General features: G+C 43.5%; 1 protein-coding gene across 4 annotated transcripts in view; it reads right to left on the bottom strand.

The window, feature by feature from the left end:
* Positions 1-13,785, bottom strand: part of LOC137418488 (signal peptide peptidase-like 2B) — a 48,780-nt gene that overhangs the window by 14,314 nt on the left and 20,681 nt on the right. For 2 of the 4 annotated variants that reach the window (XM_068104563.2, XM_078773045.1), the window contains exons 8-14: positions 11,456-11,572; positions 10,798-10,879; positions 8,824-8,898; positions 8,576-8,638; positions 2,178-2,277; positions 1,896-1,979; positions 1,633-1,793 (exon numbers count right to left, since the gene is read on the bottom strand). In XM_068104563.2, the coding sequence (XP_067960664.1) occupies positions 1,633-1,793; positions 1,896-1,979; positions 2,178-2,277; positions 8,576-8,638; positions 8,824-8,898; positions 10,798-10,879; positions 11,456-11,572 (682 nt within the window). The remainder of the gene's footprint in view (positions 1-1,632; positions 1,794-1,895; positions 1,980-2,177; positions 2,278-8,575; positions 8,639-8,823; positions 8,899-10,797; positions 10,880-11,455; positions 11,573-13,785) is intronic. The other 2 variants (XM_078773046.1, XM_078773047.1) reach the window with 2 other exon arrangements.

Here is a 13,785-nt window from a genome sequence, read left to right as displayed (position 1 = left end):
AACTTCAAAAGAAGAGAAATCTCAACCTCAAAAGAGGAGAAATCTAAACTTCAAAACAAGAGAAATCTCAACTTCAAAAGAAGAGAAATCTCAACTTCAAAAGAAGAGAAATCTCAACTTCAAAAGCAGAGAAATCTCAACTTCAAAAGAGGAGAAATCTAAACTTCAAAACAAGAGAAATCTCAACTTCAAAAGAGGAGAAATTTAAACTTCAAGAGGAGAAATCTCAACTTCAAAAGAAGAGAAATCTCAACTTCAAAAGAAGAGAAATCTCAACTTCAAAAGAAGAGAAATCTCAACTTCAAAAGAGGAGAAATCTAAACTTCAAAAGAGGAGAAATCTAAACTTCAAAACAAGAGAAATCTCAACTTCAAAAGAAGAGAAATCTCAACTTCAAAAGAGGAGAAATCTAAACTTCAAAACAAGAGAAATCTCAACTTCAAAAGAAGAGAAATCTCAACTTCAAAAGAAGAGAAATCTCAACTTCAAAAGAAGAGAAATCTCAACTTCAAAAGAAGAGAAATCTCAACTTCAAAAGAAGAGAAATCTCAACTTCAAAAGAAGAGAAATCTCAACTTCAAAAGAGGAGAAATCTAAACTTCAAAACAAGAGAAATCTCAACTTCAAAAGAGGAGAAATTTAAACTTCAAGAGGAGAAATCTCAACTTCAAAAGAAGAGAAATCTCAACTTCAAAAGAAGAGAAATCTCAACTTCAAGAGGAGAAATCTCAACTTCAAAAGAGGAGAAATCTAAACTTCAAAACAAGAGAAATCTCAACTTCAAAAGAAGAGAAATCTCAACTTCAAAAGAGGAGAAATCTAAACTTCAAAACAAGAGAAATCTGAACTTCAAAACAAGAGAAATCTCAACTTCAAAAGAGGAGAAATCTAAACTTCAAAACAAGAGAAATCTCAACTTCAAAACAAGAGAAATCTCAACTTCAAAAGAGGAGAAATCTAAACTTCAAAACAAGAGAAATCTCAACTTCAAAAGAAGAGAAATCTCAACTTCAAAAGAGGAGAAATCTAAACTTCAAAACAAGAGAAATCTCAACTTCAAAAGAAGATAAATCTCAACTTCAAAAGAAGAGAAATCTCAACTTCAAAAGAAGAGAAATCTCAACTTCAAAAGAAGAGAAATCTCAACTTCAAAAGAAGAGAAATCTCAACTTCAAAAGAGGAGAAATCTAAACTTCAAAAGAGGAGAAATCTAAACTTCAAAACAAGAGAAATCTCAACTTCAAAAGAAAAGAAATCTCAACTTCAAAAGAAGAGAAATCTCAACTTCAAAAGAGGAGAAATGTAAACTTCAAAAGAAGAGAAATCTCACCTTCAAAAGAAGAGAAAACTCAACTTCAAAAGAGGAGAAATCTCAATGACATGTGGAGAAATCTAAACTTCAAAAGAGGAGAAATCTCAATGACATGTGGAGGAATCTTTGTTTATTTATCGTGTCTGCACCTTCGCTTCAAAACAACCAAAACAATAGACCATTGTGTGATGGTGTGATAAAACCTGAATTATGTGCATACCCACACACTTTGTATTCAGGGTTCTGCTCAACATGCATTACCCCTTAGACCCATCGCCTCATACCACCCCCATCATGTCATTTTCTCTCCACTGACCCACCTGGCTGCCAGGCCCATTCCAGAACATGCACATGTGTCCGCGCAGAGCGGCCAGTGCAGTGCAAGTGAGCAACATGCAGGGCACCAGGTACAGTAAGGCCGGCTGTCCCTTCTCTGTGAGTACCAGAGCAAGTAAGGAGAAGAACAGTCCCAGGCCGTATGCTGAAATAAGGGTCAGCAATAAAGGAACCAGTTTATTCAGAATAAAATTCAAATATCCTTTTACATATGATTAATTATCCAAATTCACTTATCAAAACTTACCGAGAGTGCAGCACGGAAAATACATGGGGATAGATGTTTGGCCTATGTAAAGGTCAAACCTGCGGCAGTATGTCACCAGCAGCCCTGAAAATAAATGTCAATAAGATTACAAGGTTATCATTGTCCTTCATAGATCGCCACCCTTGCTGTGCATCATGTCACCACAAAATGTTTGTGCAATGACTAATTTAGTCAATCATATAGGCTTGGGTCCGAGGAGAGAAAATATAATAATAGAGCTCAATAATCCAGCAAAATAAAGCATCATTGGCATTAACTGACCAGGTACAAGAATGTCTCCAAGTCCAATCAAAGAGAATGGTCGATCACAGACAGCCAGTGGAGTGGGACTCAGCCTGGGGGCCTTGATCACCATCGGAAGCTGAAGTGAGCAAGCGGATGGGGTAGCAAGGGAAGCAGGATGCACATGTGTATCATAATCTTGCATCACCATTGGAATCAGCATTGAAGTGTAATCATAAAGGATATCTATCTAAACTTATAATAAATGTCAGTGTGTCTACTCCATACATAACTCCAAAACCATGAAACCTAGTGGTCCGAGATTTTGCATGCGTACTAAGGGAACACCAAGGGAGTGCATGAATGACAAGCGTTACGCCTAGGTCCCCCGTCGGGGAAGTAATGTGAGTTGACAAAGTGGAACATGCAGAAAACATGCTATGATATGATATTTCGCTCACAAGGGTCAGACAAACATGGAGGCGGCCATCTTGGATTTTGACGTGGCGACGCCATTTTCAATAGCGTTCTTCCTTATGCCTAGATACACCCACACACCAGAAGGTACTTCGCTTATTTTTCAAGATATTTCGCTCACAAGGTTCAGACATATATATGGTGGCGGTCGTCCTGGATTTTGACGTGGCGACCCACTTTACAATAGCGGTCTTCCTTATGCCGAGATACACCCACACACCAGATTAGAAGTTGGTACTTCGCTTATTTTTCGAGATATTTCGCTCACAAGGTTCAGACATATATATGGTGGCGGCCATCTTGGATTTTGACGTGGCGACCCAATTGTCAATAGCGTTCTTCCTTATGGCGAGATACACCCACACACCAAATTAGCAGTTGGTACTTCGCTTATTTTTCAAGATATTTCGCTCACAAGGATCAGACATATATATGGTGGCGGACATCTTGGATTTTGACGTGGCGACCCAATTTTCAATAGCGTTCTTCCTGATGCCGAGATACACCCACACACCAAATTAGAAGTTGGTACTTCGCTTATTTTTCAAGATATTCATCTCACAATGTTCAGACATACATGGCGGTGGCCATCTTGGATTTTGACGTGGCGACCCAATTTTCTATAGCGTTCTTCCGTGTGCCGAGATACACCCAAACACCAGATTAGAAGTTGGTACTTCGCTTATTTTTCAAGATATGCAGGTTACAATGTTCAGACATACATGGCATCAGACATACATGGCGGCGGCCATCTTGGATTTTGACATGGCGACCCAATTTTCTATAGCGTTCTTCCGTGTGCCGAGATACACCCAAACACCAGATTAGAAGTTGGTACTTCGCTTATTTTTCAAGATATTTCGCTCACAAGGTTCAGACATATATATGGTGGCAGCCATCTTCGATTTTGACGTGGCGACCCAAGTTTCAATAGCGTTCTTCCTTATCCCGAGATACACCCACACACCAAATTAGAAGTTGGTACTTTGCTTATTGTTCAAGATATTCATCTCACACGTTTCAGACATACATGGCGGCGGCCATCTTGGCTTTTGACGTGGCGACCTGATTTTAAACAGCGTTCGTCCTTATGCCGAGATACACCCACACACCAAATTAGAAGTTGGTACTTCGCTTATTTTTCAAGATATTCATCTCACAAGGTTCAGACATACATGGCATCAGACATACATGGCGGCGGCCATCTTGGATTTTGACGTGGGTTGCACCCACACACCAAATTCGAATGCGGTCCTAGGCTTACGCACGCACGCACGCCGCACGCACACACGCACGCACGGACGGATGGACACACGGACGGAGGGGAAAGCCATAGTCCCCCTTTCGCTCCGCTGAGCGACGGGGGACAAAAAACTGGGTGTTTGGGTGAATTTAAACACCACTTTTGAAGATAATTAATGGGCTTATTAAATTAAAACCACAAACAGGCTTGCCCTTGGTCAGCCAGCATTCACATAGCAGGGGTCTTCATCCACCATTTTCTTTCGGCCAAATTAAAAATGCCTTGCATTGGAACAGATCTTAACATTTTCTGTATGATAGAGCTTCTTAACTACGAATCGCTGATCTTCATAACTATGAATCGCTGTGGTCATCGCCATTGGCATTCTGCTTTATCAACCGATGTTTGTTAGCCATGGCAATACAGTCGACAGTGGTGTAATTGTCATTTTTGAAAAAGAAAATACAAATTGACATTCAAGACAATGTTAAGGTGATAAAGTAAACAAAGTAGATATATAAAAGTGTGTTCCATTGTCTCGGTTAAATCTGACAAATGTTTAAAATGTGACTCTCGCCTCAGAGTTCCAGTTCCAGAGCGGGTACAAAGGGTGGCAGCTGCAGTTCGGGCCGCATCCCTCAAGGGAGGCCCATGTTATAATCTCTTTTAACATGGTAAGTGCTGTTTGAAAGCAACGGGTGGTATTGCTATCCTGTGTGAACGTGTCGGACAGGGCCATCCTCTCCCTCAGCTCCCACTACCAAACCCAAGTTGAGAACCCCTTCCCCCTCAAATCCCTCCACCAAATGTTTTTTTTTTTTTTTTTTTTTTTTTTTGTATACTGAATCGAGGCTCGTGAAAGAGCTAACATTTATTTCACAAACAAATCAACCAGACAAACAAAATATACAAAAAGAGGGAGCGGAAGACAAGATGGGGAGAGAAGGGGAAGCACACAACCACAACATTTGAGAGCAGGGAGAAGTGTGGGAGGGAGAGGGCTTGGGGGCAGGAGGCGTGGGAAGGGGGGGGGGGGGGGGGGGGAGAAGTATAAAACACAAGGGGGCCGAAATTAGCGAGGGTAGAAAAGTTCAAGGTTTTGGATGGGGGAGGATAAGAGATGGTGGTGAACAGCTGTTTTAAAGACCTGGAGAGTGGAGTGGGATTGAAGAGAGTGAGGGAGTCTGTTCCAGAGGTGGGAGAAAAGAGGAATGAAGGAGTGAAGGTGAGCAGAAAGTCTTGATTTTGGCAGTTTAACCATAAGAGGGTTGCAGGCAGATCTTGTGCGACCTGTAGGAATATTTGGGGGACAGAGCCCAGAGAGGGCTGGGGGGGCAAGGCCAGAGAGGAGTCGGTAGAAGACGGAAAGACCACCAACCTGCCTGCGGTGAGTGAGTGAAAGGCCCTTGAGGTTAGCTTCATCGCGGGAGATTCCAATGATTCTGAACGCTTTGGTTTCAACAGCGTGAAGACGGGCTAGGTGTGAGGCAGGAGCACCAGACCAGAGGGGAGAGCAGTATTCCATAGAGCTGCGGATGAAAGCCTTGTATGTGGTGAGGAGCTCAGGTGTGCCAAGGAAGGACTTCGCACGACGGAGGATGCCCAGTCGGCGACTGGCTTTGGAGGCCAGATTTGAAATGTGGTTTTCCCAGGAAAGATCATGGCAAATAGTGAGACCCAAAAGCTTGAGTGACAGAACTTCTTGGAGAGGATTATTCAGAAAGTGGATGGGAGGGTTTTCCAGTCAGTCTTTTCGGAGAGACATCGTAAGAGTGTGAGATTTATCAGGATTGAAAGACATGTTCCATTTGTTTGCCCAATCAGTTTGCCCAGTTAATTGTTCCACTCAAGTCCTATATATATTGTTGCGGATCTCAGACGTCGGCTCTCCCCTTATCAGGGGGGGGGGGGGGGGTTAATCCCCTTGTCTTGTTATCTGGCCGACCCGAGTCCTGGGGGTTATACGCTCCTTCCGCTCGGTATTAGGTAGGGTTATTGGTCAATTTAGTCCCAAATACCTAATTACGAACACCGACCGCGAAACAGGGAAATAACTCCCGCCCGAACCATGGCGTTAGTGGACACGTCGAGCGAAGCGAGCCGCGATTCGGGCCGTTAACAATGACTAAACCCGATTATAAGCGGTTCCTATCGTGCCACGTTTACCCAATGAGAGAAAAGACGAATGCGATCGGATTAGAGGAAACCAAGAAAGAACAAGGCAATTTATTACACATGTACAGAAAGAAGAGGAAACAAAAGAATGTACAGGATAGGAAGAGGAAGAAGCAGCACACAGGGCAGTCTTCTGGCAGTCTTAACTTAATACCCAGGACAAACATACACACTCACACGGGGATTGTAGATGGTTGATGGAACAGGTAGAGGGTCCGGCGATGGGGTCCAGGCTCCGGTCCAGCGGGCGAAACCCGGCAGGCAGCTCCACATGTAGTTGAACGCGACCGGACAATTATATAGCGGGGGGAAGCTGGTGTCCTGCGTATGTAATATGTGCACATTTGTGCCAAACGCCCTCTCTCTCCCCAATGTCCTCTTTAACAAGCGCGCCCTTCTTCTTCTCAGTCCTTCTCCAAGCCACCCTTCCAACACGTCCTCTTTAACAAACACCGGCGCATGAGTCTTCTGTAATGCGCACCAAGCCTTCTCCACGTAAGTCCTGTGAAAGGGCTTTGTGTTCGCGCTTTTATATCTCCACCAGCAAAGCGCTCCGCGAGCCCCAAAGCCACGCCTGTCGGTGATGTCACTTCAGCCCTGGTTGGCTGGTGAGGGCTTACCGGCTCAGCCTTTGACGGCTGGATGACGTGGCCACACCTTCTTCTTCGCGTTCCGCCCCCTTTTTCCGGGCCTCACCGCGTGGCTTATGGCGACGTTTGAGCGAGCTCCAGCTCAAGGCAGCGAACGCTGCTAACAAAGGCGCGTAACAAATTGGGAGGGGCCATGGGCAGACTGGAGGGCGCGTAATGGCGTCGCTTGGAGAGGGAGGTTGCAAACTGAATGGAATGGGGCCTACTTCTTATTTGATTGACACAACGCAGATTCAACTATTGGAAACACGGCCTTATCTAAAACACATACTAATTAAATAACTGGAATCCTATGGTGGCCTACGTGTTGCTTGTGGACTAACTAGGGGTGCTACCTTTAACCATTTAATAATGTCATATTTACACAAGTGTGGGTTCTAAAACCGCAACAATATATATATATATATTTTAATTATTATTATTATTATTTTTTTGTTACACAGGATCGCATTGTTTCACATTTTTATGCAATCTGCTTAATTCATTTAGGATGTTATTTAATTTAATTAGGAGCTTGGAGTGATGTTATATTTTATATAAAAGCGAATGAGACGTCACCGCCACATAAGCACGCCAAGCTCCGGAGGAGCCATCCAGCAGTGCGTCATCATTTAGGTTGGATGAATGAATATGAATTTAGGAAATTCATTTCGAACATTCATTCATTTAGGTTGGAGAACGGAAATTGCAGATACTAATTAGTAACTCCCAACCGCATCCAGGCGACTCCATATAATGAGTGGATACCAGAGGTAATGTACCGTGTGGCAGGTGGTGCTTCTCGCTCCCATTAAGGTACAGCGATAGCTGGATGGGATACCTTAATGGCGGTTCACCACTGATGGTATGGAGTCGCATAATGACTGATATATATATATATATGTGTATATATATATATATATATATATATATATATATATATATATATCTGAAAGTAGCGTACTACAAACACTACAAACCCTCCAATATACTTTCTGAACATCCCTCTCGAAGAGGTGTTCAGTCACACAAACTCTTGAGTCTCACTCTCAGCCATGATCTCTCATGGGCAAGCCACATTTCAAAGTTGGCCTCCAAAGTCAGACACTGACTGGGCATCCTCCGTCGTGCAAAGTCCTTCCTTGGCACACCTGAGCTCTGATCCACCTACAAGGCTTTCATTCACAGCTTGATGGAGTACTGCTCTCCCCTCTAGGATGGCTCCCCTGCCTCACAGTTTGCTCAGCTTGACGCCATGGAAACCAAATCCTTCAAGATCATTGGAATCTTTCGCAAAGAAGCCGAGTCTATGGGCCTATCACTTCACCATCACTGACAGATCGGTGATCTCTCTGTCTTCTTCCACCTCCTTTCTGGTCTTGCACCCTCTGACCTCTCCGTGCATTGTTCCCACGATCCACCAGCAACCCACTCCTTAGTGAAACTGCCTAAATCCAAAATCACTGCTCAACTCCACTCATTTGTTCCTCTTATTTCCTGCCGGTGGAACCAACTTGTACACTCTATTAAATGTCATTCTTCCCTCCAGGTCTTCAAGACAACCATTCACCACCATCTCAAATCGTCCCCCATCCAAAACCATGATCTTTTATATACCTATTAATTCACTGCCTTACCCTACCAAAATTTTGCTTCCACATCCATCTTGTCCACTCCTTGCATTCTCCTCTACCACTCATCGTTACCCACATCCTACGTTTGACCGTCTGTCTACTTTCTCCCTTCACTCTGTTGTCAGCTTTCTCCCTAATCCGTTCTGTGTTTTAGCTCTTCCGCGAGCTTAGATTATCTATACAATTTTTTTTAAAGTTCTTTGTAAGGGAACTCGTATTGTATTATTTTCCAACAGAGCATTGTAGATTCCGTGTTTTGGGCACGATCGAAACCCTCACCTTCTCTCGTGTGACAGCAGTTGATGGTCCAGTGGCCACCTCCACCATGATACTTTCACCACCCTGCAAGAGGCATCAGTAAGTGATGAGGTGATCTAATGGAGCTTGAGGGTGAGCAGATGACCTAACACCAGAAGATGGCTACAAAAGGGTTCACATGCTGTTGCCTGGATTACAGTGTTATGTTCGGCATGCAGGACAAGATTAAATTTTTGTGGTTTGAGCTAAAAAGCAAACAAGCCGGTTACCCTTGTGATGAAAGGCGTGATGAAGACAAAGAAGATGTCGTACAGGAAGAGACAGCAGAAGAGCAAAGTACATGCCTGAAAGGAGGGTGTGAAAATGATGAACTTTTTAGAAAACTTGGTTGTGGAGAAGAAAAAAAAAAACACACACAAACCATATCTACTCTAAGATACACATAAAATACTTAAGACCATGTGTCCTTCTCCCCCTTGATATCACTCCCACTTCTACTCTGCTGTTGGTGTTTCCCCCTTTGCATTTTGTTCCATTTCATTCAGCTCTAGCTCTTCCATGAGCTTCGACCATGTTTACAACAACAACAACAACAAAAAACACAATGTTGATAGGACAAGTAAACTCGACATGTCCTTAGTTGTTTTAAAGTTGATTGACGCAAGGCATCAAAATAGAGGCTTCGGCCTGCTCAGTACTTTACCGAATACTCATCATCTGCAGTCGTGTTTCTGCCGTAACACAGACCACCTTTTCTCTCCATATGTTATTAACACATTTTCCCTTTCAGTGAAGGTGGAGATCATTCTTCAGACTCCTAATGCATTGGTCTTCGGTCCTCCTCCGCATTTTCAACTACATGGTATTCAGAGAATACTTACCCTGCGGAGTCAACTTGGTCCTAGCCAACTCTTCGGTTTTTGAAGGGTTATTTTCTTTGATCCAATATGGCTGCCAGACCACATGCACGATGACATCATAAGTTTATACTCTCGAATATAATTGTTGCGTTGATCACGCTCAAGGAATTTCAAACTGATCAGACTAAGCGTTGTCCCTGTTGAATTATGACGTCATAACTAAGGCACCAATGACGTCATCGTTAACGATACTTGTTCCCCATATGGAGTTCTTTACAATGAGCCACGTTTCAATTTTTTCCATGGAGCGGTTTCGGAGATATAGAGGTGCAACGTTTTTCAGTTTTTCCACGATGGTGCCCGTACCATGTGACATATGACGTCATAATTATCATTAAAATGTCCTACAGGAGGAGGCACTCCCATGGTGAAAATTTCGTGTCCATCAGACCAACAAGTGCAGAAAAAAAAAATTCAAACTGATCGGATCAAGCATTGTACTTGTCAAATTATGACGTCATAATTAAGGTACCGATGGCATCATCATTAATATATCTTATTCCCCATGGGGAGTACTTGACAATGAGCAATGTTTCAATTTTTCCATGGAGTGGTTTTGATGATTATGGAGGTGCAACGCTTTTCAAAGATGGCATCCGTACTATGTGACCTATGAAGTCATAATTATGAAAAATAATTATACAGGCGGAGGTGCTCCTATGGTTAAATTTCGAGTCAATCGGACCTACGGTTGCCGAGAAAATGCATTTTTAAAATGCAGACACGCACGCTACACGTACGCACGTACGCAACCGAATGTGTAACCCTGATTTTCGCTTCGCGAGCGTAGGGTAATAACTCCCCCGCTCTCTCTGCTCTCTGGTGACCTGGGGTTCCAAAGTGTTGGCCTGGGGAAATAAAATGCGGGAAACAAACTGAGGAACATGCTGAGCAGAGGTTTCCACACGGCCCTCTCATCCACGGTCAACTTACATCATCGTAACTGTCATAATCATCACGGGAACTGTGTACCAGAACAATAAAGCTCCCATGCTCTCGGATGTGTATTCGGAGACTGAAGATGGGCACAGCGACACATACACGAGTGCTCAAAACATTTCGACTTAATTGATTTGCTAATACATCGGTCCGAGAACAGGAGATGATGCAACAAGCAAAAATAACTGTTCCTCCAAAATAAGTCTGGACTGCAGTGATTAGGCCAAAAAGTGTTTCCATTTTCTGGTTGGCACTCACATTTTAGCTTGGCCCTGATTTTCCTTGACCATGAGCAATGTTGAGAACAGCAACAAATCAAATTTTGCGCATTATTGAATCCACACTGGAGGAAGCAACAATGAACCGATTCCAATCTTATGTCACCTTGAAACTGGGCATGTGAAGCACCAAGAGGAGACAGAGACAGAAAGCGGCACAAAGCAGGTCCTGCAGAATCCAGGCCCAGCTGTCACGCACATGAAGGTTTTAAGTAAATCAGAGAATCCAGATCATCAATAAGTCATGCCATACTGTGAAGCATGCAGTACCCAGAATCATGCTTCCACAAATCACACACACTCACACACACACACACACACACACACACACACACACACACACACACACACACACACACACACACACACACACACACACACACACAATTTTACTTGTATGTAAGAAGTGTCCACAATTGTATTTTGCTATGCACCCTGTTGATGTAGTCAGAATCGTGATCTATTCAAAATCAGATTGAGGTCAGAGTCACGATAAACCCGCATCATGAACGACAGGTTGAAATATGACCATTAGGGCCTACAATGGGTTTACCCAGCGTAACACTGCAAGGAAATTCATCACCTGGTTATCATTAAACCTCGGACACAAACAACACTTCAACCGCAAGCTCTTCCCCAGCTGACTCAGTTGCATTAATATCTGAGTTTAGTGGATTTAAGAGCTTCTCCCACTCCTGTTCCTTACTCTCCCATGGGCCCGAAATATGCAACTTCCCCTCAGACAACCCCAACCTTGGCCTGACCTGTCCTCATTACGGAAAACAACCCAGACGGCAACGAGTGCAGCACACGCCATCGCCAAGATCAGACGTCGGACCTCTATGGGCGAGCGAAATCCTGGTATAGGACATGGCGAAAGCCTGCAAAGACATGTCCACAACTAATGACCCTTCAATCACAGCTCCACGTCCATGTACACAATGAGTATCGTCAAGGAGGAGCTCGTACAACAATCACATGTTGGATACAGACAAGAGGAGATATCGAAGTGCATACCTTTACATGGAGACCAGGACCGAAGGACTCGATGGACAAATCAACATTGTGTATGGGATTTGAACTCTAGTCCACAAACCCTTGAGCAAAGTACTCGGAACGGAATGCCAAACAAGACAACCCGAAAGGATGTGCCAAAAACTCTTTGGGCATGTTTTTGTTGAATTACTAAACGAAGAACAGATGACCTCGGGCTAAAGACGTCATTGAAATGGAGTTTGCTAACTTCGCACAAGGCCTTGTAACACGCGATCCATGATTAAAGCTGTAGGCCTACGCAAAACATCCTTGTTAAAAACACACATACTGTATCAGGGTTGAAAACGGCAGACATTTTGATCTCCATCCCTCTTCTTTTCCGATAACCCCACACTCTCCCTTTTCCTTTCATCCCTTTCTCTCTTCAACAAAGGAAATGATTGCCTTGCATGGCAGAGAGGGAAATAGTGCAAGAAGACTTTTTGGATGGATTTGGATCAGTTGATACTACGTAGCTTGGATAATCCCTAATGATTGGTCATATTATTTTGAGTGAGCAGAATCTTAGGAAGAACAAGCATTCTGAGTATTGCGCTGCAATACATGTCCCCTACCGGCAGTCTGTCGTCCGGAAAACTGTTGGGGAAATTACCAAGGGTTATTCACCCACAGATTCTGAATCGTTCCCAATCGCAAATTACCTCAGGACGGGCTCACCTGTGATTTGTACTCGGGACTTCGATTTATACACCTTGCAGACAGGTCAGCAGAAGCACGAGAAAATAAGTTGTTGATAAAGAACCTTTCGAGTCACTAAATATCAGTAATTTATTATATTTTCCGGTTCACGATCAATGATCGATGTGTATATATATATGTTGCTCGGCTTGGCTCCGCCCCTCCGGAAAGCACGTGCTGTGTCGCGCTTTTGACGTTCGCGAGACGAGGCTGAGGGTGCGCAGTGCGGCTCGAGGAGAACTCCAGAATAAACAAGATATCCATTTTTAAAAAATATTTTCGTTTAATTAACGATATCTGCCAAACCACGTGACCTATCGCAAATTCCAAAAGGACATTTTAGTAGAATGACACGCTGAACAGATCTGTGAAGTTTCCCCTCGATTGGATCAAAAATGAGGGAGGAGCTCGGTTTTAAAGGTTCATGCTTAAAAACGTCATAACTCTGAAACCATGTGACGCATGACGTCATGCTCGATGGCTTTTTTGTTCATCATGGGTATGCGATTCTGCCTGCAAAGTTTGGCCTCGATCTGTTCAGCCGTTGCAGAGAAAAAGGGGTTTTCGTGTTTTCACGAAAAACAATATGGCGGCCGGACCACGTGACCGGTGACGTCATAATTACCATTAGAATATTCTACAGACCGATTCCTTCCTATGGTGAAAATTTTATCTCAATCGGTCCAATTATTGCAGAGAAATTGGTTTTTAAAGGAAATTAAAACTTAAAATGGCACTGAGTTAAGGATCATCAGAATTATCAGAATTACCAAAGTTCAAAGTGCATAACTTTGTCAAAAATGATCAAAACGTCGTGAAGTTCGAACTTGACCTGTAACTTATCATGAGGAAACCATGTACCAGGTCTGAAATCATTAGCATTGAGCGTTTAGAAAAAAAGTCCGGAAAACTGTTCTTTGCGTGACGGACTGACAGACTGACGGACTGACGGACTGACGGACGGAGGGACAGCGTGAAAGCCTATAGTCCCCTCCGGTGTACACCGGTAGGGGACTAATAACCTGTATTTGGGAGAGTTCATACTCAAGGGGGAAAGGAAAAAAACAACCACCAACTGCCTTAGGGGTGAAGCTTACCCCCTTACGTCTTCTTATTATTATTATCATTTCCTATGCAGTGCAAAGCCGCAGGGTAACGTCATTGGCTGAGGGCATGGCTGTGTCGTTGATGCAGTGCTCTCTCTAGGTTAGGGTAGGAATTTGTTCAGAGTGCTGGCGATAGCTCACCCACTCTTCGAAAGGACACCATGGGTTCTTAAATGTCTACCAACTAATGCCTGCATACAGGATGCCAATTTAACGTCCATCTGAGGGACGACACACACATTGACGAATCACCC

Source organism: Myxine glutinosa, chromosome 2, assembly GCF_964187855.1.
Source record: "Myxine glutinosa chromosome 2, kmMyxGlut1.1, whole genome shotgun sequence".
In the NCBI taxonomy this organism is placed as follows: Eukaryota; Metazoa; Chordata; class Myxini; order Myxiniformes; family Myxinidae; genus Myxine; species Myxine glutinosa.
This window is presented reverse-complemented; position numbering and strand designations above follow the sequence as displayed.